The sequence below is a fragment of the Microcebus murinus genome, chromosome 21 (genome assembly GCF_040939455.1).
Source record: "Microcebus murinus isolate Inina chromosome 21, M.murinus_Inina_mat1.0, whole genome shotgun sequence".
NCBI lineage: Eukaryota > Metazoa > Chordata > Mammalia > Primates > Cheirogaleidae > Microcebus > Microcebus murinus.
The window spans coordinates 4,079,101-4,107,073 of record NC_134124.1 but is presented as its reverse complement, the minus strand read 5'-3'; the positions used below and the strand labels follow the sequence as shown (position 1 = coordinate 4,107,073).

The 27,973-nt window shown below is 59.3% G+C and overlaps 1 protein-coding gene across 1 annotated transcript; it reads left to right on the top strand.

Annotated features, from left to right (window-relative positions):
- The first annotated feature begins 14,970 nt into the window (after positions 1-14,970).
- On the top strand, positions 14,971-21,317 carry PITX1 (paired like homeodomain 1). The gene is made up of 3 exons (XM_012762206.2): positions 14,971-15,509; positions 17,642-17,874; positions 19,829-21,317. Exons 1-3 carry the CDS (start codon positions 15,341-15,343, stop codon positions 20,369-20,371), a joined length of 945 nt encoding a protein of 314 aa, XP_012617660.1. The 5' UTR covers positions 14,971-15,340; the 3' UTR covers positions 20,372-21,317.
- Positions 21,318-27,973: the final 6,656 nt, after the last annotated feature.

The following is a 27,973-nucleotide window of genomic DNA, read 5'->3' as shown; positions in this document are numbered from 1 at the left end:
CCTGCTGTGCCGCCCCCCAGCAGAACCCCAAACTGGCTATTTTAGGTTGTTTTTAATGTTCTACTTAGAAATGGTAGAGATTCACAGAAAGTTTCCGAGAGGGCACAGACAGGCCCCTGTGTCTCCTTCACGCGGTGTCCCCGGAGGTCACCTCTTCCATTAGTAATGCAGCGTCACAACCGGGAAACCCTCGTGGGTCTGGAGCGTGTGCGTGCTCCACGCCACGTCATCCTGCGCGTGAACGTGCGAGGTCACCCACCGAGCACCCGCGCCGAGGTCTCCCTGCCACCCTGCGGGCACGCTCACCCCCGCCTTCCCCACCACCCCTGGCTCCTGGCAGCCACCGCTCTGTTTTCCACGCTTAAATTTTTGTCATTTTGGCTGGGCGTGGTGGCTCACACCTGTCATCCCTGCACTCTGGGAGGATCGCTCAAGGTCAGGAGTTCGAGACCAGCCTGAGCAAGAGCGAGACCCCCGTCTCTGCTAAAAATACAAAGAAATGAATTGGCCAACTAGAAATATATAGAAAAAAACAAGCCGGGGATGGTGGCACCATGTCCCTGTAGTCCCAGCTACTCGGGAGGCTGAGGCAGGAGGATCGCATTGAGCCCAGGAGTCTGAGGTTGCTGTGAGCTAGGCTGACGCCACGGCACTCACTCTAGCCTAGGCAACAGAGTGAGACTCTGTCTCAGAAAAGTTTTTTTGTCATTGTGAGGATGTTGTATGAACGGGGTCCTACAGCACGGGGCCTTTCGAGATGGGCATCTTTCAACTCAACACGCTGCCCTTGAGACGCAGCCAAAAGGAATCAAAAGTCCATTCCTGTTTACCGCCGAGTCATGTGTCGTGGTGTGGGCATGCCAGCGTGTGTGACCATTCAGCTACTGCAGGACATTTTCGTTGCCAGCTTTGGGCCACAGCGAATGACGCTGCCACGAAGACTCGAGTACCAGTCAAAACACCCAGCTCTTTAAACTGTCCAACGCTTTTCTTCAAAATGGCATGTTTTAGAGCGGCTCGTGTTTATGACTCAGTCGTGTCTGCAGGTCTGTACCCACTGCTGCCCCAGAGGCCCTGAGATGGCCTTTTTTAAAAGTCTGTACAAAAAAAAAAAAAAAAAACTTTTAAAACTCAAATCCAGGTGGGGAATGGAGACTGAACGAGGAATGGAGCATCCGGGTGTGGCCCGCACCAGGCCCCAGCGCCAGACCAGCTCTGCCTCCTCAGAAGCTTTGCCACTGTTGACTTTAGTCGAATTTCCTGGTTCCTAGAGGAAGAGGGACCTTGTTATTTCCAGGTCACCTTGACCTCCAGCCTCCCCAGGCACCCTCGGATGACCCTGCACGCCGGGGCACCCAGGGAGGCACAGCTTGTCGGGGAGGAAGGTCGCCGCCAACGTGGTGGCCCAACCCACGGTCCCGGCCCTGGCCAGCTGGTGCAGAGCTCCAGGAGAGGATGGGGGATGTTCTGGCAGAGGACAGGCTGCGCTGGGGGGGGCAGAGCCCAGGGAGGCTCCAGGCCCGGGCCACGCCCTTCCCTATTTTCGGCCCCTTGGAGGCTGCTCTCCCCTTTGTTCTGCCAAACAAGCTCACTCCTGACTCCCAAGTCAGCCAGGGACTTGGCAAACATTTGTCAAGACTCGCCCCTCACTTGTGTTTGCCTACCCGGCAGAGATGGCGCTGTGTGCACAGACAAGTCCCCTCCGGGGCCCGGCAGGAACCCCACCCCCACCCCCCCCACCCCCACCCCCACCCCACCCCCGCTAGACCACGTCTCGCTACCCACCAAACGTCCAGCCTCCCTCCACCCACCTGAAACACCGCCATTGTCCCCCAGCACCATGCATTCCCCCTGGGCAAGAACAGCTCCCTCCCTGTCACTCAGTCACGCTGAACGGCAAGAGGTGGAGGATTTTAGGGGGGCCTGTGAGGGCTCAGGGTGTGGGGGGGGGCTGAGCTGAGCTGGAATCCAGCGGGACCAGGGAGGGGAGGCAGGAGCTCCCAAGACAGCCTCCACGGGAAGGGCTGCCCCTGGCCGGGACTCGCCAAGATGAGCCCGCCCTGCCAGCTGAGGTCAGTGTGCCCCGATCAACACGGAACAGACAGACAGCCCCCAGCAAGGCAGGTTCTCCAGGGAGGTGCCAGACGCTGATTCCATAGTCAGCGCCAGCCAGGGAGGAGGCAGGTGGAGGCTGATGCCAGAGGGAGACCCAGGGGGCAGAGACAGTGCAAGGGGAGTGAGTCTCTGGCCTCAGTTTCCCCGTGTACGTAGGGGAACACAGAGGAAACCCATTCTCCGGGAGGCCGTGGCTGCAGCTGCCTCAAACTCCCCATTGCAGGGACAGGCGGGAGCAGCCCGGACACAGAGCCCAGGAGCCAGGCGAGTCCCCCTCCCCGTGCCTGGACACCTTTGATCCTCGGAGACCGCCGCCCGTGCTCCGCAGATTCGCCCGGAAAGCGGAAGGAGCCAACTCACAGGACGATGTTGACAAAGGCCTGGCGCACACCTGGGCGCAGAATCCGTGGGAGCTGGCGTCATGAGTGCTACTGTGAGGGGCCTCTGGCATGTCAGCGAGCCTCCCAGCTCAAGTCCCCATCTGTGAAATGGGGCGACAGCCGGCTGTGACGAGGAAATGGCCTGATAACAAAGAGCCCGGCTCAGACAGAGCACACGGCAGGTGCTCAAAAGTGCCCCTCTGCACACATCTAGTAGGCATTCAACAGGCGCCTTCAGGCGTGATGCTGGCTTGCACCGCAATGGCCAACAGGGAATTTAAATGGAGCAAGGACAGCAGGCCCTTGAGGAACGGAGGGGAAAGGCCACCCCGGCCACCCCCAGGGTCCAAGACCCTCGGAGGCTGGGGCCGGACAGCCTCATAAAGAGGCCCCTGCAGCCCAGGGGCCCTGCAGCTCCTCGGGGGAGTCAGGGGGCCAGAAGGGGCTGCAGAGGATGGGAGACGAGCAACGGGGCAGTGCCGCATTCCTCTCTGGGGGTCCTCGAGAAGCTTCGGCTGAAACAGGTGCCCTGCTGCTAGAACTAACCCAGCTGCTTGTTTTTTAGGTGAAAAAAATAAAGCCCAGAGAGGCACATGGGCCAGGAACCTGGCACCCTGGAGCCACGCAGACCTGTCCTGGTGTCTCTCTAGGCTGTTCCGTGGCAGCTGGGGTGGGGCGGGGCACAAGGTGCTGGATAAGAACATCTGGACTAGCCTGCCCTTCATCAGCTTTGTCATGGCCCTGGGGCAAACCCCTGCTACCCTCAAGGTTCAGCAAGAAGGTCACTTCCTCCAGGAAGCCTGCCCTGACCGCTGGGTTAGGTATGCCGCCCCTGTTCCTTGCTCCCATGGCTCCTAACCTGCCCCATTTCCAAAGATGCATTCGTCTTCAGACCCAGTCTCCTGTAAGGGATGGCACTGGGATTGCCAGACACACCTGGGGCCCACCCTGCTCAATGCCAGCATGCAGAGTGGGTGCTTAATAGCTGCCTATTGAATGAAGGAATGAAGCATGGCCTCCATTGTCCTCATCTGCAAAATGGGTAAATATCACCTCCCAGGGTGAAAAAAGCGGGCCACTCACTGTGGCTGGCAAGTCAAGGGCTCGAAGAGCAAGGGTCCTTCTCCTGCCATCCTGAGCAGGTTTGAGGTCAGAAAGCGAGGGGGGGGGGTCACCACCCACCTGCTTCCTCTGCCATGGCAGAGCCTCAGCGCAATGAGCGGAGGCCTGACCTGGGCAGGTGGGGTCTCTTACCAAGACCCCAGCACGCCTCACCCATCAGAGGTGCCTGCCAGGCCAGCACACACCCTCCTAGCAAGAATATTTATTTAGGATTTGCAGAGAAAGGAAAAACACAGAGTGCTTCAAAGCATTCTGCAGAGGAAGACAGACCACAAAGCTCTGGGGATCCCGTGGAGGCTCCCATGGCTGGCTCCGGGCTGACCCAGGCTCTGCCACAGGCTGCTCAGGACGGGCGCTACGGCAGCCAGCCAGACCCCCCACATACGGGCACCCCTCCGCCTCGCAGCCCACAAGGCAGGAGCTCTTAGCTGCCGACCAGGGAGAGCAGGGGCCAGACACGAACGAACACACAGAGGCTCTCCAGTCCCAAGCTCCCAGGCTGGAGCTCGGGGCACACAGCTTGGGCTGTGCGGGTCCCCAAACCACCCTCACCACTCTGCACAGAAACACACTCCCGCCTCCGCATGGTGGGGCACCGCAAGGACCCCCAGGAACAACGGCCGTCACTTTGAAGCCACCAGCCCTGTGCACCCAGGATTCCCAGGCCGAAGGGGAGCAGCCCCACGACACCGAAGAAACTAAATATTTCATGGGCAGCTCCCTCCCAGCCTCCAATCATGCTTTCAATTGTCACAAAACACTCCAGAGTTTCCCACTCAGGGCTAATGGGCGGCCGGCCGCCCGCACAGGCAGAGCTCATTACTGTAAAAGCTGCTCGCGGGACTGTTCCCTGCGGGGCTCCCCAGATTGCCTGCCTGCACTGGCGGCTGCACCCCACCAGGCCCTGAGCGTGCTGTGTCCACCGTGCGGCAGGTGGACATCGAGGGCTGCTGCTGGGGCACTGGCTGCAGAGCCTGTGAGCATGGGACAGACCGACTGGACCTGCAGATGGGTAAACTGAGGCCCTCCAAAGGGACAGCTCCCAAAAGTCAGAGGCCGTGACTTCTCACCTACAGGTTTCCCGTGGCAAGCTGTGGCCTCTTGTGCTCTCGGCAGTGAAGCACAGGCGGATGGGCGGAGGGGACAGGGGGCTGACCGCGGCCCAGGGAACGCTGCAACATGCTGCTGCCCTCTCACTGCTCGAATCCACCCTCCACCCCCGGCAGAGCAGCTTCCTCAGACTTCACCTGCCCGGACCGCTCCTCTGCTCCCCTCTGCACAGGGAGCAGGGACAGTGCCCCGCCCTCCTGACCAGGATAATGAAGCCCTGGGTACCGTGTTTCCCCGAAAATAAGGCAGGGTCTTATGTTTATTTTTCCTCAAGACACGCTAGGGCTTATTTTCAGGGAGTGTGTTATGTTTTTTAAGTACGGTATAACCATCTACATTTATTCAAATATAGTTAAGTCGTCTTCTTCTGGAACATCATCATAACCCTCCAAACCCCGAATTCCATCCTGAATGTCTTGCGACTCTATTTCCTTTAGAACCACTGGCCCCAGTCTCTCCTGTCGAACACTAGAGCTCTCACGGGGCAGATGAGAAGGGCTGCTCGTCGTCTTTCCCGCTCCTCGACGAAATGCACGGGTTGTGCAGATGCGCTGCGTAGCCACGCCCAGCACTAGGGCTTTATTTCGGGGTGGGGCTTGTATCGGGCACGTGCTTAGAAATCCTGCCAGGGCTTATTTTATGGGTAGGTCTTATTTTCGGGGAAACACGGTATCTACTTCCCAACTTCCTCTCCCCCCCCCCACTTCCTCTGCCCTCTCCCCTGTCCCCAGGGCTATGTTGGAGCCACACAGTCTTTTTTTACGTTGTCCGGTGTACCCCAGTTTCTCTCGCCCCAGAGCCTTTGCACGTGCTGCTTTCCTAGAGAGGGGTCCCCAGCAGACAGGGATGCGGTTACAGGCAACTCCTCTGCAAGTCACTCACTCAAGGCCCCGCAGCACGAGGCTGCGGGTCTCCCCTCCCGCACTGCGCTCCACATGTGCGTCCGCCTCTTTGCTCCACCTGAATGTGCAGGAGCCATCCTTGTCCGTGTCTCCGCAATCTCAGGCACAAAGTGTGTGCTGTCTAACCTTTGCTGACCCGGAAGATGCCAGTCCAGGAGAGTCCCAGGCCAGGTCTCTTTCCGTCACCCCACGCGGATGTTCACAGGACTACTTGAAAATAATACTTGAGATGCCCAAAGAGCTTCCTTTTTGGCTTTGGCTGCCAGGAACTTCAGAGTGCAATAGAATAATGCTCAAACACATTATTATCCTTCCCGACCCTAGAGGGTCCTCTCTACTTTTTGAGCCTCCAACTCCCCCTTCTCACAGATGAAAAAGGGAGCACAAATAGATTCCCTCCCTGCTGTGTGCATCCATCCATGCAGGTAGTCATTTGACTCTGGTAGCCACCCCTCTGCACAGATGAGGGACGAACTCTGATGGACATCAGACCCTCCCAGCAGAGCCCAGCCACCCCACCACACTGGGGCAGACTCCCCGGCCCCATCACCATCAGCAGCCCCCCCAAGAACCTTCGCAGAGCAGGGGCTTCTTTGGAAACAACCCCTCCCCCGCCGCCAGCTCAGAGAACTTGTCCCGGGTGGCCTCCAGGATTCTTGGGGGAGTGTGGCAGGTACTCCTTCCCACCCTTCTGGAGTGGAGCCTGTGACCCTGGCCAACCACAGCCTTGAGCCACTCTTCCCCACAAAGTGATTGGCTCAGGAGTGGGCATGAAAGCCTCCACTCAGCCAATCAGCATAACCAAGCCCCATGCCCACCCTAAGGAGGGTCCTATGGTTGGCAAGGAGAAGCCCAGCCCTGTTCTCCAGAAGCTTTCAACTGGCAGGGGCAGCAGGCTTGAATCAGTCATCACACAAGTATCAATTTCTGTACTATCGCAGTAAGAGCTACCAGGGAAAAGGACACTCTCCCTGCGTTTACTTGGTGTTGAGATAAGAAACACTCCTTGAAGAAATGCCTTGGCTTTCTGCATAACTGTGGCTGAAGACGTTCGCCCAGTATGTTTAGTGTGAACCCCTGGCACAAATGCAGCGTAGAGTTTTGTGCTGGGGGAAACATTTTCCATTCAAGGAAGCATGGCAGTTTGGATGGAGGGACAAAGCAAATGTGTCCGCCAATTCTGCTAACCCTTTTTTTGATTAGGCACCTGGAAGCTCGAAGCTAAAGTGATGCTCAGGGCCGGGCGCGGTGGCTCACGCCTGTAATCCTAGCACTCTGGGAGGCTGAGGCAGGCGGATTGCTCGAGGTCAGGAGTTCGAAACCAGCCTGAGCAAGAGCGAGACCCCATCTCTACTAAAAATAGAAAGAAATTAATTGGCCAACTAATATATATAGAAAAAATTAGCCAGGCATGGTGGCACATGCCTGTAGTCCCAGCTACTCGAGAGGCTGAGGCAGCAGGATTGCTTGAGCCCAGGAGTTTGAGGTTGCTGTGAGCTAGGCTGACACCATGGCACTCACTATAGCCTGGGCAACAAAGTGAGACTCTGTCTCAAAAATAAATAAATAAATAAATAAATGAATGAATGAATGAATGAATGAATGAATGGATACTCCGGATCAGGAACTATGACTTTGGTTCCTGGTGGATCCAGCCCCAACCTTCTGCTCTCCGGTTCCCGATTCCTCTGCCCGCACAGTGAAAACAGACGTGACCTAAGATGTCAAAACCTAAAAGGGAATTGTGAAAAATTCTTTTTGGCGGGGCAAAAATAAGATTATAAAAAGTGTGTTTTGGCCTGCCCCAGGTCACCAAGAACTTCCAGATTTCCCACTCCAGTAGCCAACCCAGCTTTCCTGGGCCAAAACTTCCTAGGAGCTAAGCAAGGCATGGGGGCAGGTCTATTAAATCAGAAAAGAGGTCTGGGGTCTCTTCCTGCCTGGCTTGATCAACATGACCACCCTGGGAAAAGAAGGCAACAAAAATAAGAGCAAACTATTTCATAAAGCAAAGCAACTGGCAGGTGTCACCATGAGCACTCGGCCTCTCTAGAGCCCACAGGACTCAAGGCCAAGTCCCTCACCTTCATCATCTCATCCATGTCTCAAGGAAGTGGGAACTCTTACTCTCCCATTTCACAGATGGGGAAGCTGAGGCTGGGAGAGGTTATGTTACTTGCCTAAAGCTACACAGCTAGTAAAAGCCACAGCAAGATTCCAGCCCTGGCCATCAGGTGCCAGAGGCCCTGCCTGGGGAAAAGGGCACACAGAGAATGTTACACACACCAGTCACCCAGTGGGAACAAAACTCAGAAAAGTGCTAGTGTGCATGAGTAGGGAGGTGTGATTTCCCGCCACACACAGATGCCAGAGTAAAAGCTGCCTCCCAGTGTCAGAGCGGTGCCCGCAGGCCCTCCACAGCAAGAGTAAAGCATTGCATTTGTGCCCAGAGAGTACCCCCCCCCTTGGGGCGGGGAAGGTTGCTGGAGACAAGGTCAGAAGTGTCTCAGCTATGCAGCTCCTAGGGCTGCACCCACCAACAGGCCATTTTCACACATGCAACAGCCAATGGGGAGAGGGCCAGGAGAAGCAGGGTCTAGAACCCCCACAGCTGGAGACTGGAGACTGCGTCTCAGCCAGGCAGTCCCCAGGCGGAGTCTGCCAGCAAGCCCCCACGTCAGGGACTTGGATCTTCACTCTGGACTCTGTGTGCAGGGAGCCCCACGCACCCACCGGAGAGGGGTTCCCGGGCTGAGAGGGGGTTGTGGAGTCCCGAACAGCACTGCAGGCGCAGGGGCCACCCCACAGGGCCTGAACCCAAGGCCTCAGCGAGCTGCGGTCTGGCCGGCTTCTAGCTTCGGGGGGCTGGGCGGGGGTCGCCCGTCCTCCGCGTTCCAGGGCAGGCGGCCCGAGGCACTGAGGAGCGGGGCGCCAGGGCGGGTGCGAGGCCATAGCAGCTGTCAGCAGAGCCAGGCAGGGAGGCGCCGCGGGTGCCGGCACCTCATGAAACATTAATGCCCCGCCGCCGCGCTGCCATCTCCTGGCACCTTGCGCCCAAGCACCCGCTCCAGAGCCTGTGGCCATCGGCGGGCAGGCTTGGTCGCTCCTGTCCCCAGAGTGCCAGGCTCGACCCGTCGTCCATCCCACAGTCCCAATAGCCGCAAGCAAGCTCAGACTCCGCGCCTGCGGGAAGCAGGAGTAGGTCTGGCCGGTTGGCTTCCCGAAGCTCCGCGCGCAGGCTGTCTGGCCACAGGGCCACGCTGGGGACCCGGTGGCCCGCAGTGGGCGAAGCGCCGGCCCCCAGTCCCCCTCAGTCCTGCCCAGCTCCCAGTGGCGGCCAGCCAGGAACGGGCGTCCCGGCCGCATGGGTCGAGGCCTCCGCGTTCCCAGGCCCGCGGCAGGACGGTCTCTGGAGGATGCGCGGGCGGCGTAGGAGCCGGACTGGGAGCCAAACAAGAGCCTGACCTCGGCCTCCTCTTCCCTCTCCAGCCCAGCCCTGGAGGAGGGGTAAGGAGGGAATCCCCCAAGCAGGGAAGGTCGGGCGGTCGCCCCTCCCTAAAACCCCCACCCCAATACACAGAGAAGCCCTGGGGTCGGTCCTGCGGAGGAGACTCTCCCTGCCAACACCAGCTCCGCCTCCGGCTGAGCAAAGAGAGGAGAGGTACAATCTCAAAACCCTGGGCCCGGGCTCGACGGTCACCTGGCAGGAGCCCCTGAAACTCCGACCAGACCCCGACTATACGGAAGTAGGACTGGCCCCTCGCAAGTCAGGTGGGAAATTAAGCCCAGGGCGAGACAGCCCGCGGCAGGGACCTGGCTGGGACCCGCAGCGACTTGGTCCGCTTGCGGCTGGGCCCGTTCCGGTCCCCGGCCCCGGCGCGCGCTGTCCCAGGGTGCGCTCTTCGGCCGGGAGCGGCTGCGAGCCGCGCGGACCCCAGCCTGCGCCCCGAGGGCAGCCAGGACCCCGAGCCGGCAGGACCGCGCCGCCCCCTCCCCGCTGGTCCTGGCGAACGCCTGGCGTCCCCTCCCCCTGCCCGCCTCCCCTCCCGTGTCCCCGCCTTCCCCGCGGGCGACGGGCGGCGGCGGCGGGAGGAGCGGGCCGAGCCGAGGCAGCCCGACCTCGCGCGCGGGGATGTAGGGACCCAGCGGGCCGGGCAGCGCGCAGAGCCGGAGCCGGGACCTGAGCGGGAGTCCGCGGCGGGCGAGCCCGGAGCCGACGAGCCGCAGACGCAGCCCTGCCCAGGTGGGGTAAGAGACGCCGGGCTAGGGCACAGGGTCTCCGTGGCGGAGGGGCGCAGGGAGGTGGCAGCCGAGTCGCACGCCGTTGGCCCCCGGCGTGTGCTGGGTCTGGCTGGCGGCGCGGGACGGAGGGGACGCGCTGAAGGTCAGGCGCCATCGAGGCAGCGCGCGGAGCTCGTCCGTGCGCGCAGGGCTTGGTCACAGCTGCCGTCCCCAGGTGCTGCCTCACCTAACCGATGGGCCCACCCTGCGCTTCCCCCAAACAGGCAGCATACTCGGGGGTGCGGGCCCGGCCCGCGAAGAGCACAGCCCGGGAAGTTCTCCGCAGCCCCTTGCGGCGGCGCGGGACGCAGGGGCCTCCGGGAGACGGGGCGGGCGAGGGGCGGCCGCCCTCCCCGCGTGCCTGGGGATGGGCTCCACCGCGAAAGGAAGCGCCGGCCCCTCTGCGCGGCCGGGACTTTGGCCGTAGCTTCGCGTCAAGAGGGTATTTTACCTAAACGAAACCGCTTCATTCGTTCGCTCCTGCGGGCAGCAATGCCGCAGAAAGGCAGCGGACGTCGGACGAGCCCCGGCTCTCTGCGCCCCAGACCCCGACGTCCTGCCGCCGCGCTCAGAGGTGCCCCCAGCCCACGGTGGCCTCCCCTTGCCGGCACGGGTCGGGCTCCTTCTTGCCCCGAGAGAAACTCCAAATGCTCTTCCCAAAGTCCAATAAAAGTATTCCCGCGGCCTCTCCCGGGTTTGGTCGTTGGCACGGGGTGCCGGAGCACACAGCCGCCTCGCTGGAACCCGGTCTCCCAACTCGGAAACTGACCAGCCTCGTATGTCGGAGCCGATTCTGCCACCGCAAAGCCAGGGCCCCAAGGCCGGGGTCGCAGTCGTGGGACCCCCAGGCCGGAATCCTGGTCCCGAGATTTTCTGATTTAGGAATTCCCTGAATCTAAAAATATGAGTCCACTTTTCTGAAAACTGAGGTTTGGGTATTCTCTTGGCATCCCAATGACCTCTGAAACCACAAGGGCCGCAGGGAGGAAACCCCAGGTTGCTGTCCAGGGGGCAGAAGATGCAGGTCTGGGGTAAGGGCCAGGTCTGGGTAAGGTCCAGGGCTGGGGTAAGGGCAAAAGCTACAAGCAGAAGGGGCAGCACAGGAGGGGACCTGCTGCCCCTGCCCTTTCTCAGCCTGCTCTGTGCGTCCCCCATTTCTGCCAGGGAAAGGGAAGAGTTTGGCTGGGGCCTGGAGACCAGGCTGCCAGACTCCAGGATATAGAGGCCGGGGAGTACGTTTCTCTCATGGAAGCAGCTGCTGGGAGGAGGCAGCTGTGGCACAGCAAAAGGTGACACTCTGCTCCCCAGCTGTGTGACCTGCTGCTGCCACTTTGCTAGTCTTCTCTTCTCCACGGCTAAGCCGCTGTTCTCAGGAACCAGGCAGCGTCCCACGGACCCTTGGTGAGCCACACCGGGAGAGCCATGGGCCCTGCCAGCCACTGATGGAGCGGCCCGCAACTCGGAGTCCCTGACTCCCATCTGTGTCCCCCTGGCAGCCATCCTGCCCTAATGCATCCCGGCCCTCCCAGGGCGGCGGGGATCCCCACTTGGCAGGAAGCCTGAGACTGGGGTCCTGAGAAGCCAGAAGGATCCAGCGAGGTCTCCCCAGCCCTTACCTGAGCACCTTCCTCCTCCCTTCCCCAGTAATTACTTGTATTCAAAGAAACAAGAGTTTTTTATTGGGGAGGGGGTGTCAGATCAGGCAGAAGGAAGTAGGTGGTCCAGGCTGCACTCCCAAAACTGGGTTTTCTAGTTTGAACTTCTCCACGGCCTAAGAGGCTTAGGGCTGGAATGTCCCCGAGAGTCGTGGGTAGCCCTGAGGGCAGGCTCTGGCACATTCCTCCCTTTTTCCTAAAATACCTCCATTCTGGGAGCAAGGATGAGGGCAGGCTACCGGCAAGGATGCCCCCCATGAGGGCCTTCCAACCACCCTCCCCAGATTAAATTACTAAGCCTTTCTTGGGCGTAGAAAGTCTGTTTTGAGTGAGCCCAGCTTCAGAAAGGGTCCCTAAGATGACTCTTCCAACCCCACAATAGGCCAGGCTCCTCTGCTCAGCCCGGCCAGAACCCCAAACTCCAAAACTCCTGCAAGTCACACAACCACCACCGGCTCTGCAGGGCCAGGGACAAATGGCGAACAGGGCACATGGTTCCAGCTCCAGCAACCCCCTGCCCTCCTCTCCCCTGTCCCATTGAGCGAGCCGAAGGCTGAAGCAGGAGGAAGAGATAGCTGAGTCCCAGGCTGGACAGGGGAACTGAGGCACAGTGCAGGTCAAGCCTTGACCTTGAGGCAAGCACAGGTCACCCAGCCAAGCTGGGGGAAGTTGGGCCTCTGCTCTCACTCCTGAAGGAGTGCTGCCTCCATGCTTTGTGTGTGTGTGATGTGTCTGAGTGTGCCCAGGATCCGCCACAGCCTCCTGCAACCAGTCACTTTCTCACCCCTTGATCATTCAGTGCTGCCCAGGCGGCAGAACAGACTCCCGGGGGCAGTCCCCACTAGCCTCAGCCCCTCCGGAGCTCAGGGCCCTGAGGATACAGGGCTTCACCCGAAACAGTCTGAGGGCCTTTCTGTCCACACGGCAAGCATGGGATTTCCAAATAATGGGACTATTGTACCTGCCTGGAGGGCTGCCAGAGGCTTGGTCCCAGAGGGGCACACAGAAGGTGCTCAATAGCTGCATTAAATGCATCAACAGTGAGGGACACAAGCCCCTCAGACTGAGCAGCTGGAGCTGCTGAGTCACAAAACAGTCCCCATCCATGCAGTGCCTGACTCTTAGGGCCTTCTGAGAGGTGGGGGGTAGGCTGTTAGGGCCTTCTGAGAAGTCGGGGGCGGGCTGTGATCCCACCCTCTGGACGCCCAGACCGTTCATTTCCATGTCCCTGCCTGGAGGTGCTCAGTGCTTCCCTCCCTGGCCTGACATGTGGTGGGCTTAGAACGTATCTCCTATGTCCTACCTGCCAGTTTTCATGCCAAATGGCACAAATGTGCCTGTACCCCACACTCGCGTATGCGGGTACAGCGCGTACCTGTGCGTCCGTGTGTACAGCGCATACCTCTGTGTGTGTGTGTGTGTGTGTGTGTGTGTGTGTACGCGCACACGGCATGCTCCCACGCCCTGCCTGCATCCACACTGTCTCTGGGGCAGGGCAGCTCTGCGGGGAGGACGCTGTGTGAGGGGTACTCCCTGGCTCGCTGCAGCACCTGAGGACCTCCTTGAAAGGAGGTGCCCGCTGCAGGACGCTCAGCTGAGAAATGCAGTGAGAGGTGTGGCTGGGGCAAATGCTAGGCAGCTACACTCCCCACCCTCCGCCCCACCAAGACTAATGTCATGGAGCAGGGGGCTCAGCTTGGAAGGAGAAGGCAGGAGTCACTGAGCCTCCCCAATCCGAACTCTGGGAAGTGTATTCCCTCTGGGCCGCAGACCCTGCCTCCTGTGGTCACGGACACAGGGTGAGAGTAGGCCAGGCCCTAAGGAGCTGTGCCCTCTCTCCATGGCCCAGAGCTGGGCAGTCTGGGCCCAAGTGGAGGGAATGACCCGCACACCTGCCTCAGCCCTGCGACCCTCACTGAGGAGCTCAATCTGGGGCCTGGGTGTCTCCCCATGGGAGGGGCACAGCGAGAACGCAAAGACAGAGCCTGTGGGTGCCCCAGATGCTGACACCTGCGCAGTCAGTGCCAAGCTCGGACCCCCCAGGAGGAGCAGAGCGGGCACTGGGCCCCGGGTCAGGGCGCTGGGGCTGGAGAACAGGGAAGTGCTGCTCCCCCAGGCCGCCGTCCTGCCCAGCATTGCACTCCTGGTTGCTGTGTTTGGCGGAGCTGGTTGGCAGGTAAGGGGCAGAGGGCAGCCTGGGGACCGCCTGTGGCCAGAGGAGCAGGTCAGGGCCGCACCTTACCGCCTCGGCTAGGGCCTGTTTGCTCAAGACACTGAGGTCTCAGGGCCAGTTAACAATTGTTGAGCAAAATCCTTCGACAAACTTCACTGAAGGAAGGGACCACTCTTGGGAGAGGGAGGCCAATGTCTGCCTGTGCCCAGCCGAGGCCCACCGGAGCCGCGCTTAGCCCCACAGCGTGGGTGAGCAGCTAGCAGACCCAAGGCGTTCTGGGCTGCCGGCCCAGGCCTGGGAGACAGCAGTCACCTGGCCCACGTACCAGGCCTACGCCTGAAGCCCTGGGAAGCCAGAGCATAGGCCCCAGGCTGGGGCAAAGCTACCCTGAAGGAGGGCAGAGGTTGCCAAGGCCGACCCCCTGCCTGTCACTAAAGGCGCAAAACAAGGCGAGAGGTACAAGAGGCTGTGGGCCCTGGCTGGGTTTTGGGGTCTCCTGCCGCACTCACCAGCCGCCTAGAGCCAACAGAAACGTTTCGTCTGATTAGAAGCCATCATTTCTATCCCAATCCCGGAAAATTGACTGCGGTGCAGAGAGGGAGGCCTGAGAAGCAGCCTTAGGGGAGAGGGTCCAAGCTAATTAGGAGGCAGCATTCGGGGCCCATTAGAGCGCAAGCTGCTGTCACTCAGCTGGGCTGAGTTCCCGGGAGAAGAGGCCGGGGAGGGAGGGGCGGACGGCCCCTCGACGAGGGCACGGCTGGGAGCTGCCGGGACGGGCCCCGGGCTCTGCCCCCGCCCTGGCGCTGGCTCGAAGGCGCCCGCTCCGCGCGGTCCTGCTCAGCAAACATTCACTCGTCCCGGGCTGTTCGCGGCGCGGGGCCGGGGACTTCGAGGCCGAGAGCAGAGTTGCTTCTGGGCGAAACTAGGCATTTGGGGCCCGAGGTGGGCACGCGCCGCGCGGGACTTGCAGGCCAGATGCGTTTCTTTTGTGAGGTCGAGGGAGAAGCCGGTGTGTCACCGGGGAAGGAGGGAGAGGCTCGGCGAGGCCGCGGGGGGCGGGGAGGCGGCGGGAAGGTGGCTGCGGAGGGGGAGGGCGCGGGCGAGGCGGGGAGGGAGGCGGCGGGGAGGGCGCGGCGGCGCGGGCGGCTCGGGGCTGGATTCCGCCCGCGCTCGCTCGCTCGCTCCCTCCCAGCCCCCTCCCACCGGCCCACCCCACCCAGCACCCCTGGCGCAGGGACTGCTGGAACCTGGCGGTGCGCGCTGTCGCTTTAAGACAGACTCTGCGGGCGCCGTCCGGAGCCTTAGAAACCGGCCCCGGATCGGGAGCCGGAGCCGGAGCCGGGGCCGGGCGGGCGGCTGAGGCCCGAGCGGCGGCAGCGCAGCGCGGAGCCAGGCGCCGGTCGCGAGGAACTGCCTCCGCCGCAGCCCGCCCGGCCCCGCAGCCCCGGCGGTCCATGGGGCGGTCGCGGCGTCGCTGCGGGCGCGGGCAGCCCTGCGGGGCAGCCGCTTAGGCGCAGCGCTCTTGTCCCCGCAGGTCGCAGCCAGGGCGGCCGGGCGCGCCCAGCCCCGGCCCCTGGAGCGCCCGCCGCGGTCCCCACCTCCATGGACGCCTTCAAGGGGGGCATGAGCCTGGAGCGGCTGCCGGAGGGGCTCCGGCCACCGCCGCCGCCGCCCCATGACATGGGGCCCGCCTTCCACCTGGCCGGCGCGGCAGACCCCCGAGAGCCGCTGGAGAACTCGGCCAGCGAGTCGTCCGACACGGAGCTGCCAGGTAAGCGCGGCGCCCAGGGCCGGCCTCCCTCTCCGCCCCCAGCGCGCCGGGAGCTTTCTCTTTCCCGCTCCTGACCTGGCGGTGGACGCGGAAATCTACGCACACGCGCGAACGCACTTCCACGCGGTCCCCGCCCGCCGGACACCGGCAGACGAGCGAGCCTGCGACGGGAGGGTGGGACTGACAGCCCCTCTCGGTCAGGAACGCGTGGAACGCGGGAGGAGCTGGGTTTGCACCGCCGGGCGCAGAGCGGCAGCTCGGACGAAGGACGAGGAGCCGACGGAGAAGGGAACGGGGGTGACGGGCGGGCGAGAGAAAGCGCCGGAGACTGGGGAGAGGGGCAGACACCCTGACAGCGGGCGGCAGATGGAAAGGGAGAGACTGAAGAGCAGGGGCGAGAGGGAAGAGCAAACCGGGTTGTGGGGAGAAAACATGGAGCAAAAGAGGGAGACGCGGAGGACAGACAGGGTGAGCGGGCCACGGGGCGCGGGCGGACTCCGGGCAAGGCCGGCCGAACCGAGCCCGGGTCCAGGGATCCCAGCCCACATGCACGGCAGGAGCCTGCAGTCGCCAGGCCGCCCGGCCGGCCCCCGACTCGGCTCCGGCGCGTCTCCGTCTGAGCTTCCTTTCTGCCCGGCGCGAGCTGGGCCGGCGGGTGGGGGCGCGGCGAGTCCCGCCGGCCCGGCCCGGCCACCCGGGTCTCCCAGCGAGCGGCTCCCGGCCCCGGCTCCCGCGGCGTGGGCGCCTCTTGTGCGTTCCTTTCCTAATCCACCGCGGAGTGCTTCTGCGTTTTTCATCTGTGTTTGTTTCTGTTTTGCATCCCTGCGTGACTTTCTCTGAGCGGTTCTGTGTGCTTGGTTCAAAAACAACGTTGAACTACACTTTTGTTTTCAAGAGTTTTAAGTGTGGTCTTTGGTTGGTTACTTTTAAAACCTAGAGAAATATATAACTGTAGGTTGATTTTTTAAAAAACCAAATCTATGAAGATGAATTAACTATTCTAATTGTATTTTTCGAATTTGAAAGAATATATTAAGTGTATTTCTCTGGAATTTAAAATATCTAAACGCAACATCATTCTTCGGGAGATTTTAAAAGTCGATCCAAAATGGCGCATTTCTCCGGGATTTTCTCAAAATCCATTTACGGTGGTGTTATTTGGGGAATTTAAATTATCTAACTGTAATGTTGTGTTGCTCTGGGATTTAAAAATGATCTCTACAAGGGTGTTATATTGGGAAGAGGTTAAAACTCTATCTACAACTGTACACTGATTATTTTCTTGATCCCAGAGAAATAAATGCCTGTGTCTGCCTGGAGTTCATGCACGTAGAGCTCTGTATTTAGTTAAGGGTGTGTTTGCACGAAGGTTTCTGGCTTTTTAATTTACATTTGCTCTGTGTTTCTACCTGCCTATTTTTGAGAATGTGTGACCCTCCCAGCCCCCAGTGTTCTTAGGCAGAGGGCTGTGAGCTTTTCTGGGCTTCTGTGTTTTGTTTTAAAATTCTTTTCCTTTATGTTTCAATGTTTCTATGGCTGCATGTGTTTTGTGTAGTTTCAGAGAGGGGAAGGCTGAAGCCTGAGGTCACCTAGACGGAGTGTGTCTGTCTGGGCTGCAGTTGGAGGGGGTTTCTAGGCCCTGGGACTGGAGGCCTGGAAGTAAGGCCGAGCCCCGGCTGCGTTGTGCCTGCCCCGTGTGGCTCCACACAGGGGAGAAGAAAGTGGAGGGGCTTCAGGCTGGAAAAATCTGATTCTAGTTCAGAAAAGCAGAGACCCTTTTAGATTTAGGCCGCCCTCCACCCCCAAGAGCCTGCAAAAACAAGCACACATTTGCGGGCAACAGCGGCGGCAGGGCCGGAGCCCGAGCCGAGCTGCGGGAGCAGGCCCGGCCCAGCCGGGAACCCAGGCCGCCGCGCCGGCTCTGGCTCCGGCTCCGGGGTTCTTCTCCGTGGCGCGCCAGACTAGAGACGACTAGCGCCCGGCGGGCTCTTTCCAATGGGGACAACTCCCAGGGCCCCTGGAGGGAGGAAGGGCCGCCTGCGCTGCTGATGGCGAGCGCTTCGGTGGAGCCGGGACGGGGTGCAGCGGGGCGTAATCCCGAGGTGACCCGCGCCCCGTACTGCCTGCTGCAGAGAAGGAGCGCGGCGGGGAACCCAAGGGGCCCGAGGGCAGTGGCGCGGGCGGCGCGGGCTGCGGCGGTGCGGAGGACCCCGCCAAGAAGAAGAAGCAGCGGCGGCAGCGTACGCACTTCACAAGCCAGCAGCTGCAAGAGCTGGAGGCCACGTTCCAAAGGAACCGCTACCCCGATATGAGCATGAGGGAGGAGATCGCCGTGTGGACCAACCTCACCGAGCCGCGCGTTCGGGTGAGCACAAGGCGCGCGCCCAAGGGGACCCGCACGGAGGGCTGTCCGGCTGCTTTCTGCAGCTGCCCCGAAAGCTCAGCCCGTACTCGCTTTGGCTCTCCCACCACTCAGACCTGCTCCCTCCCTCCCCGGAGACTCCCACCTGGGGCCTCGGCCCACCTAGAGTCAGTAAAGCCCCTAGCGCCCCTCGGCTGCTGTGGCCTCCAACCGGCCGCCCATACCCCCATCCTACCTGACCACGGGCTCTGCGACACACCCAGCCCAAAGACCTGACTCCAGGGGACTCTCCCATTCCCTGTGGGGCTCGGGCCCCACTCAGAGGTTAGCGCGATACCCGGGGCCAGAGACTAGGGACAAGATTCCCTGCCGCTGGGGGTGGGGGGACCGCGGGAGCTGCTGGACTTGCCGTGAAAACGAAAGGGAAAGGCAGGTCCTGCCTGGCTGCCTCGGAGAGGCCTGAAAGGTGCTTGGGCTTGGGGCTCTCAAAACTTCCTGGAAGCTGTGGTCCTGTCCCGCAACTAGCCTCTCCAAACTCTCAAGATATTGTCCACCTTCCCTAACCTTTCAGCCAGTTAGTAGCTAGACCCCCTTGCCTAATGCCCTTTCCTGTAGGTCTTGGGGTCAGGTGAGCTGGGGGGTGGCTCTGGTGGCCAAATGGCCTTGCCAGTCCCTTTTGAGATGTAAGGTCTCCGACTGAGGACTAGACTGCATTCTCTCTCTTCTCACTCGTTTGGTTCCCAGTAAATGCAAGCCTTTCCTGCCAGAGCCACAAGAGAATCATTCCTTCCCTGGGTGCATGAATATTTAATCAGATATTGGGAGCACCTCCTAAGCCAGAATACTGTCCCACCTGGCCCACAGACTCCCTACCATAACCCCAGTCCTCTCCCCTCCCTAGTCCGTCTGTGGAGTGGAGACACAGCCCTCAGTAATCCTGAACTCACTAATCCTGCCCAGGTTTAAGGCGGCTGGGGGGGGGGGGCAGGCAGGGTCAGTGCTAGGGACCAGCGAAGCAGAGGTCCCCCAAACCGGCTCAGGAAACTGAGCTCAGGGCTGGAGAAGGGTCGGAGAGGGCAAGAGGCCTGTGGTGGGCAGACAGGTGAGGAGCGGGGAAGATCTGGGGGCTGGGCAGAAAAAAGAGGTTTTTACCAAATTTGAGGGGAGATTAGAAACTAGTAAGAATCAAAAGAAAATTGAATATGTGTGGAGAAACGTGTTTGGCATATATTTAGATGGCAGGAAAGAAATTACATATTTAAGAGAGAAGCAAAAGTATTGAGTATTTGGGGAAAAGAATCAACTACTTAACGGGAAACAGAAAAGGTCAGATATTTGGAAAAAAAGAATAAATATTCGTGGAGGGATCAAAGGGATCAAAACTGAGAAGAAAACAGGCTAAGCGAGAAGAAAGAGGTTCAGATATCGGGGTGGACCAAACGAAAATAAATATCTGGGACAGAAATGAAAATATCAAATATTGCCAATAAAGATAAAAATAGACTGAGCAATGAAATAGGTCGAAGAATCAGGGGAGCCCGAAGGGGAAGGAAAATATCTTTTGCATTTGGGGGAGAAGAAAAGGGATGGAATATTTAGCGGGTAGGTAGGAACCCGTTTGGCGAGGAAGGCAGAAATGTGCAACTGGTTGAGAGGGGAAGAAAGAAAACGAATATTTGTTCAAATAAAAGAGAATCCGTATTAGGCAAGGAAAACAGACTTAATTTGGAGAACAGGATAAAGATGGGGAAAAGAGGGGGAAAATACTAACATTTCCGGGGGGCAGGAAAGCAACCATTATGGAGAGGAGGCAGGAGCGGAAATTTCGGTCGGTCTTCAGAGAGAAGAAACAACACCCGGAGAGCAGGCGTTGGCCGGGATGGTGGGGGGTGGGGAGTGGGGGTGGGGGCCTTCCCGCCCTCGCAGCCCTGACCCCGTCTCGCGCCCCCTCCCCCAGGTCTGGTTCAAGAACCGGCGAGCCAAGTGGCGGAAGCGCGAGCGCAACCAGCAGCTGGACCTGTGCAAGGGCGGCTACGTGCCGCAGTTCAGCGGCCTGGTGCAGCCCTACGAGGACGTGTACGCCGCCGGCTACTCCTACAACAACTGGGCCGCCAAGAGCCTGGCGCCGGCGCCGCTCTCCACCAAGAGCTTCACCTTCTTCAACTCCATGAGCCCGCTGTCTTCGCAGTCCATGTTCTCGGCGCCCAGCTCCATCTCCTCCATGACCATGCCGTCCAGCATGGGCCCGGGCGCCGTGCCCGGCATGCCCAACTCGGGCCTCAACAACATCAACAACCTCACCGGCTCCTCGCTTAACTCGGCCATGTCCCCGGGCGCCTGCCCGTACGGCACCCCCGCCTCGCCCTACAGCGTCTACCGGGACACGTGCAACTCGAGCCTCGCCAGCCTGCGGCTCAAGTCCAAGCAGCACTCGTCGTTCGGCTACGGCGGCCTGCAGGGCCCGGCGTCCGGGCTCAACGCGTGCCAGTACAACAGCTGACCGCCCCGCCAAGCCGCGGGGGCCGGCGGGGGCGGGGGACGCGCGCGGGGCCGCCGCTCACGCGTCTCGGCGCCGCTGCCCCCCACTCCCTCCTCCGGGTTGGTTTTGTGTTTGCTTTTCCGGACCCCACTTAGCCCTCCAAAACAAAACAAAAAAAGAAAGTAAAAAGACGTCGGAGAAAAGTGCCGCGCAATAACGGATGAGTTGCAATTTCCCCCGGGATGGCGCGGGTGGCGTGTGCGTGTTCCCGCGGGCCCCGCGGCCCACCCCGCGGAGGGGACTCGGCACGGGAAGCGAGCGCCGAAGCCCGGCGGCCCGGAGAGGACGCCCTCGTAGCCCGCGTCCCCGCCGCGCCGGACCCGGACTGAGCGGCAGCGCCTGTGCGGAACCCAACGAGGAGCCGGGGTTCCCCGTCTCGTAAGACCCGCGACGCCTCTCTGAGCTGGGCCCGGCCGAGCGCACTGTAGCTCGATTTGGATCCGAGTTGGAGCAGGCGCTGGGCCGGGGTCTGGCGCTCGCTGTGGAGCCGCACGAGGCCCCGGCGCGCCCCGTAGAGCCCTCGCCGGCCCTGCGCCCCGGAGCCCTAGATTAAGGCCACGGAGCTGCAGCGGACGGTGTGGACGCGGCGGGAGGACAGGGAGGGCTTGTCTCAGAGGACCCCAGCCCCCAAGCTTAGCCGCAGGCTCAGGCCCTCTGCTCGGCTTCTGGGCCAGGAGGACGCCCCGTCCCAGCGAAGAGCCCCTTCCTCGCCGCCCGCCGCGCAAGAGTGGAGCCGGCGGGGCGCGGCCCCCGGGCCCTGAGCCCACTTTGCACACCCGCTCTCCGGCCCGCGCCCCTGTTTACAGCGTCCCTGTGTATGTCGGACTGACTGTATAGAATTATAAATTTGTCTATATCGACTTGTCCATGTACGTCTATTAAAACCATAGTCCGAGCGTGCTAAGCACTGCCGAGCCCCGACTGCTTCATTGGGCCGAGGGAGGAGGCAGGTAGAAAGGGAACCGCGCCACCTCGGGCCCGTGGGTAGGAGCGAAGAGGCGGCCCTCGGGTCTCCCTACCTTCGTTTCCCACCGCCATTCCCGACCTGCGTAGCGCAGCTGCCGCAAGGGCGCCGCCGGCGTCCCGAGCTCCCGCCCCCTCCCGCCCCGTGCGCACCGGCTGAGCTGCTCCGCCGCTGGGCGCCCGGCAAAGGGCCGTCCTGGCCAGGACCCCCATCCCTTCCCGGCCGCCGGGCTCTGCAGGCTCCTCCCAGGCTGGGTCTGCGGTGACCTTGGTGGTCCCCAGGGTACTATGGGGCCCTTGCTGCCCGCAGCGGTAGGGTGGGGGCTGCTGAGAACCTCTTTAGGCCTGAGGTTGCCTTTTCTCCCGTGGGCCGGGCACATTCCCCCCGCACCTCCCTTGGCTATCCCAGGAGGACCGGACCTGCCAGAGTCTAGCCAGGGCCTTCCTCCCTAATGCCCCAGCGTGCGGAGATCCCAGCCAGGGGCGTGCGGCTGTGTCGGGGGAAAGTGTCCGTCACAGAGGACTCACTTCTCACTTCCCTTCTATCCCAACTTAAGGGGGCTTTGGCCGCCTCCGCCCTCCCCTGGCTTTTGGAAACTACTGAACAAGACCAGCCTGTAAACTGCCTGTAAAATTCTGCTTCCCTTAAGTAAGTCATTTCTAATGGCAAAACAAAATGTTTGCAGCTGCAGCGGGGGAGGAAGGAGGGGTGATACTCTGCTTTAGAATCACCTTGCGGTGTGGATTGGCACTGCCCCGGGAGCTGGACCCGGGCGAGCCCTAGCTAGGAGCCGGGCACAGCCACCAGCTTAGTCATGAGCTGACAGCTGGAGAGCCCTGTGCACACACTCTCAAACCAGGTCAACACTGCCTCTGAGGTCCGGAGAGCTAGCCCGGAACGATGGCGCCACGAGACTGTAACTGGGCTATGGTCACACTAAGCCAATGGGGTTTTAGATTCCAAAGCCAGGCATCTTCCTACCGAACTTCTCACCTTCAGATGAGGAGTGAAGAGGGGTCCTCCCTGGAGGATGGCCCAGCCTGATGCTGTGGGACTTAGCGTTCTTAGGGTTCTGAGATGGACAGGGTCAGATACACAGGCTAACCGGGGTGGGGGTTGGGGCAGGGGGCTGGAGCCAGACAGCCCCTCCCCCAACGGTTCCAGTCCAGAGCTCTGACCCCTCACTTTCTGGAAACATAAACACAACCACATCTGGACTCAGAGTGCCTCCCCCAGCCTCACACATCTGCCAAGGCAAGGGGGCCCTGGTCCCAGCTGAGAGCAGGAGGCAGGGGAGACCTAGAAGGAGGTGGGCTGGAACAACGTGGGAAGCAAAAAGGAAGCCTCTCCTGAGAGTCAGGCCTTGCTCCAGGTGAGACGGGCTGCCCAGGGGTCTGGTAGAGGCGCAGAGTAGTGGGGGGGGGGCCCACAGGCCAAACAGCTGCAGACGGGTGGAGGGGCAGAAGTAGTCCCAGAATGACCCCATCATCCCTCAAGGACCATGGCCAAGCAGGTGAGTGTGAGACCCAGGCTCAGGCCCCATCTGGCTGTTTTCGCCCAGCTCTTCTGCGGCTTGTAAAGACAGTAGCAGCCAGCTCTTCTCATACTGGCTACAGGGTCATCTCTGGCTGGGGAACACAGGGGCTCTGAAAGCCAAGTCTAGTGGAAAAAGGCAGAGAGCCCTAGCCTGCCCCGCCTGAAGAGTGGGGGAGGGGCCGCCACTCACTCATTCTGCATTGACTGTGCTAGTGATGGAGCATCGAAAACAGACACAGTCCCTGCTCCCCGGACAAGTAAACAAACAAGTGTAATTACAACCTGGGCTGAAGAAAAACAACAGGGTGCTGCGAGTAAGAGTGAATGGGAGCCCTGCTTTAGACAGGGTGGGCAGGCAAGGCTGCTCTGGGGGGTGGCTGCTCCGTCTTCAGGAGTGAGCACTGACGCTGGCTGAGCCCGCACGGGGCTCTCGTACCTGCACAGCAGCCCTGTGGGGATGGCACTATTGATTACTGTTGTTATTCATATTATTAAAGTGAAATGTCCCAGCTCTCGCCTTGAGGCCCCGGTGCCCCCTTTCTATATTAATATAGGGCTTCTCTGTCAAAGTTTCTCAACAGGCCATTTCTGAAATGTCCTTTGGGGCCCAACTTAGTTTTCCCTCCTCCACCTGCACTGGCTGTCAGGACTGACAGTTCTGCTGACCACACCCCACCCTACCTTCTCCACCCCACCCCACCCCACCCCACCCCCGGAACCAGCCCAGGCTTGGGCCCTCCTGACCTAGCCTGTTGTCCTGTGGTAGGATCCTCCCACCACCCTCTGTGGGCCAGGCCCTGGGACATCCAAGGAGCCAGACCCAGTTCCTACTGTCCACGGGGCCTCAGTGGAGAGGCGGGTGAGCGTGGAGAGCGCTCTGAGTGCTGGGAGCAGAGGACGGGCAGTCATATCTAAGGGGTCCCAGCCACAAGGGATGGAGATGCCTGAACACTGGTTCGTACATCATGTTACCAACAGCAAACACCAGGCCCTTAAGGAGCGCCAGGCCCCATGCAAGCACCTCGTGAGAATTCTTTTCCATGCTCCTTACAGCAACTTCATGACGGAGTGGCTTGTTAGCCTTATTTTTCACAGGAAGAAACTGAGGCACAAAGGGAATCTATAACTTGCCCAGGACGGCACTGCTAATGAGGAGTAGCGGCAGCACTTGAACTCAGGCCTTCTGCCCAGGGCCCGCTGCACCGTACACTGCCCTTACATGAATCACATTTGTATTCAGGGCGGAAAGGTAATAAAAAGTTAGAATTCACTTCAAAAGGTGGAGCTCAGCTGTGCTCCAGGAAAGAGGAAGAAGAGGGCCCGGGCTGCAGGCTTTGCCCTCGGAGCTCAGGGCTGCGTGGGAGCGGCAGAGGGCAGGGGAGGGGCAGGGCAGGCAGGGCACCGCGCAGCTCTCTGGTGAAGAAAGGGAACCCCACGCTCCCAGCTCTGTCTATTACACGCTTCCCATTCCCCAGACGGGGCCCCTGCCAGGCCCTGCCTCCTCGCCCCTCGTCATGGGAACCCCACTCCTCACACTCCTGTGCTGCCCCTGCAGGTCCCGATCTTGCCTCCCAGAGCAGGTGTCCAGCTATCAGGTGGCTTCGGGGCACGCCGGAGACACTGCCGTGGCAGTCAGGGTGGGGCGCTGAGACTTCATCAGTCAGACACCACAGAGGAGCAGGGTCAAGAGCAGAAGGCTGCACACGGCGCAGGGAGGGGGCAGAGGGCAGGACGGCTTTCGTGGAGGACAAAGCTGCTCCAGCAAACGCAGGCACATGTCACCCTGTGCTGTCGCCTGCAGTGCACTTGAAATGCTTTATTCCTCCTATTAGCCTCGTTTTACAGACGGGGAAGGTGCAGCTCAGGGAGGTCGCACAGCCTGTCCGGAGGCATCCCACACCACCTCAGGGACTCCAACCTAGCCCGTGCGACCACGCCGCCTGGGCTTAGCTACTGCGAGCACTGCCTCCTGGAGGCTGGCCCTGGCAGCTAGACAGGGTCACTGTGGTCACAGAGCCAGCATGCTGGACTGAGTCAAACAGGTGCAGACAGCAAGTCCTGCGGAAGTGTCTGCACATAGTAGGTGCTCAATAAATATTTGTTGAATAAAAGGATTGAGGGGCTGCCTTCCCTCACCTCACACCCCCTTTCCCCTCTCTGCACTTTTTTCTCCTCTCTCTTTCTCCTTTCCTTCTTCCCACACACGGTGGCTCTGCACGGGCAGCTCTTGGCACTGCTTTTAAAAGTCTATCTGAAAAAACAACCCAATTCAAAAATAGGCAAATTCTAACCAGAGGTGCAGGGTTAAAAAGCAAAAAAAAAAAAGGCAAAGAACTTGAAAAGACATTTCCCCAAAGAAGACATACAAATGACCAATAAGCATATGAAAAGAGAATCAACACCACCAGCCATCAGGAAAATGCAAACCAAAACCACAGTGAGAGAACTCCTCCTACCCATCAGGAGGGCTATTATTTAAAAACAGAAAATAACAAATGTTGACGGGGATGTGGAGAAATCTGAACCCTGTCCTTGCTGGTGGGGATGTAAAATGGTGCAGCCGCTGTGGAAAACAGGGTGGGGGTTCCTCAAAAAATCAGAAATAGAAGTACCGTAGGGTCCAGCAATCCCGCTGCTGGGTACGTACTCAGAAATGGAAGCAGGGGCTCAGAGAGGTATTCGTGCACCCAGGCCCGCAGCAACAGCCGGAACATGCTCCTCACAACAGCTCAAGAGTGGAAGCAACCCAGCGTCCATCAGCAGGCGAACGGACACAGTGTGGCAGACACATCCAGTGGAGTATTATTCAGCCTTAAAAAGGAAAGAGGCTAAGATACATGCTACAACACGGATGAACGCCGAGGACGTCACGCTAAGTGAAATAAGCCAGTCACGAAAGGACAGATACTGTGATGACACTTACATGAGTGCCTAGAACAGGCAAATCCACGAAGACAGAAAATAGAACAGTGGCTGCCAGGGCTGCGGGAGGGGGACGGGCGTTAGTGTCTAACGGGGACAGAGTTTCAGGCGGGAAAGATGAAACAGTTCTGGAGGCGGATGGTGGTGACGGTTGCATGGCAATGTGAATGCACTTAATGCCACTGACCATACACTAAAAAGATTAAAGTGGTAAATTGTATGGTAGGTATATTTCACCACAACTTTTTTCAAACAGTGTAGCTGTGTTTATGCCCCGCCTTATCCAGAGGGGCATCCCGAGGCGGGTGCCCAGGACGCCCGGGGGCCGTGTCCCCTGCCTGTTGGCAAACCTGTCCCTGCAGTCCTCTGCAGCCAGCAGCCCTTGTCGGCCCCGGCAACAGCTGACACTCCCGTGGCCTTCAACCCAGTTCCTGTCTTCGCCCATCTGCCCAGCACAGCAGCGGGGTCCCAGTGAGGACAGACACTCCCTTTGCTGACTGCCTATCACGTGGCCAGGAGAGAGCCGCCCAGGAGGGATGGCTTTTCTCTGTAAGTTGAGTATTTAGCATAAAATTAAATAATAGAGTTGCTGGTGCTTTTTTTTTTTTAACTGATATTCTCTGTCAAAAAACTAAACAAGGAACGCTACAGAACGGTCATAAGCATAGTGCCATTTTTGTTCTTACATATGCACAGAGAAATTTCTGGATGTGTACAAAGTGTTAGCACCAGCTACTTTGGGGAGGAAGGAAATGAGGATTTTTTTTTTCACCTGTCCTTTCCAAGTTTTTGTTTGTTTGTTTTTTGCTCTGAGTATACATTACTTTTATAATTATGAAATAAAACAAAAAGTATTATTTTAAAAATACAAAAACCTGTGATCTGCAGGACAGGGAGTGGCCTCCTGCACACAGGGTCCCTGTTCTCACCCTGAGGTGTCAGTTGTCACCTACCTGACGTGCAGGACCCTCTGGATTCAGCCTCACGTGAGGAAGGCCAGTGCCACAGGTGGCAGATAGACCTTTACAGATTTTCGCAGAAAGGAACTTTTTGTTTTCAAATACATTCTTCTTTAAACAGATGTCAAACTAGTAGGCACCAATAAGAATGTCCAACAAGAAGTTGGATATTCGAAATGCTCTTTGATTGCTGCGAGCGCAGTGTTTGGAGAAGGCTGTCTTAGGAGGAAGTCCGTCCCTCTCCCCTTTGTCCCTAGTTGCGCCCTCCCACACCCCCCACCTCCGACTCTAGACCCGTCCGCCTCCTACCTTGCCCTGACCCACGCACGCACGCACAGTGTCTGCCCGCCAGCCAGCCAGCGCGACCATGGAATCTTTATTAAAGAGGCCTAAATTACCAAGGTTTTACTACACTACTAAAAATAGTCATGCTTACTTAGCCTGTTTAATAAGCTCACCATTTCTAATTTTTCTGCCTGAGTAAACTGAAACATCGTTCCAGAAATACATTTTTACTGAAACTCGAAGGCTCGCCTTTTTCTCCTTCCTCCTTCATACACTGTTCTCCCTCTTTCCCCCTCTTCCTCCTCTCCTCTTCCGTCTGTCCCCTGTGTCCCCCTCAGCTCTCCACCCCTACCCTTTTGTAAGTCTCAAACATAAAGGGGAAAGTCACAGTAATTTGAACTTGGCTTTCATGCAAAATGGACCAATTTTTTTAAGTGTTGGTAATTTGTCCTGAAAATGGATATAGGGAGTTGGGCTGGAAGGGCTTTGAAGAAGGGGGTTTTATGAGTGGAAAATGCAGCCCGAGCATGTGAGAATGTGTGCTGCAGCCACTCCGTGCCTGGGACAGTGCAGCCGTGTGACAATCACAGCTAATGGCACCACTGTTGCCATTATCACATTATATTATTATTATTCATCAAAATCAGACAAAGCTTATTAACCCACTTAATTGGACCAAGGGTTTAATGTCTTCATTAATGGCTTCACAGAATGCGCTTGGCAAATCCTCCAAGACATCGCAGCCACAAAGTGGCTGGCCACTTCACCACCTGCCAGGCTGTGGCAAGGCCCAGCCAGGGCTTCCCCAAACTGCTCCTGCCTGCGGCCTGTCTGGGAACTTTCCAGGACTCACTGGGATGGACGCTCATCCCACCCAGACTCCAGCCGTCTCGCGCT

Bases quoted from the DNA above. Each gene is read 5' to 3' on its own strand.
- PITX1 (XM_012762206.2), top strand. From the start codon at position 15,341: ATGGACGCCTTCAAGGGGGGCATGAGCCTGGAGCGGCTGCCGGAGGGG. The intron at 15,510-17,641 runs GTAAGCGCGGCG...TGCCTGCTGCAG, and splicing joins GTCCGACACGGAGCTGCCAG to AGAAGGAGCGCGGCGGGGAA. The intron at 17,875-19,828 runs GTGAGCACAAGG...CCCCTCCCCCAG, and splicing joins TCACCGAGCCGCGCGTTCGG to GTCTGGTTCAAGAACCGGCG.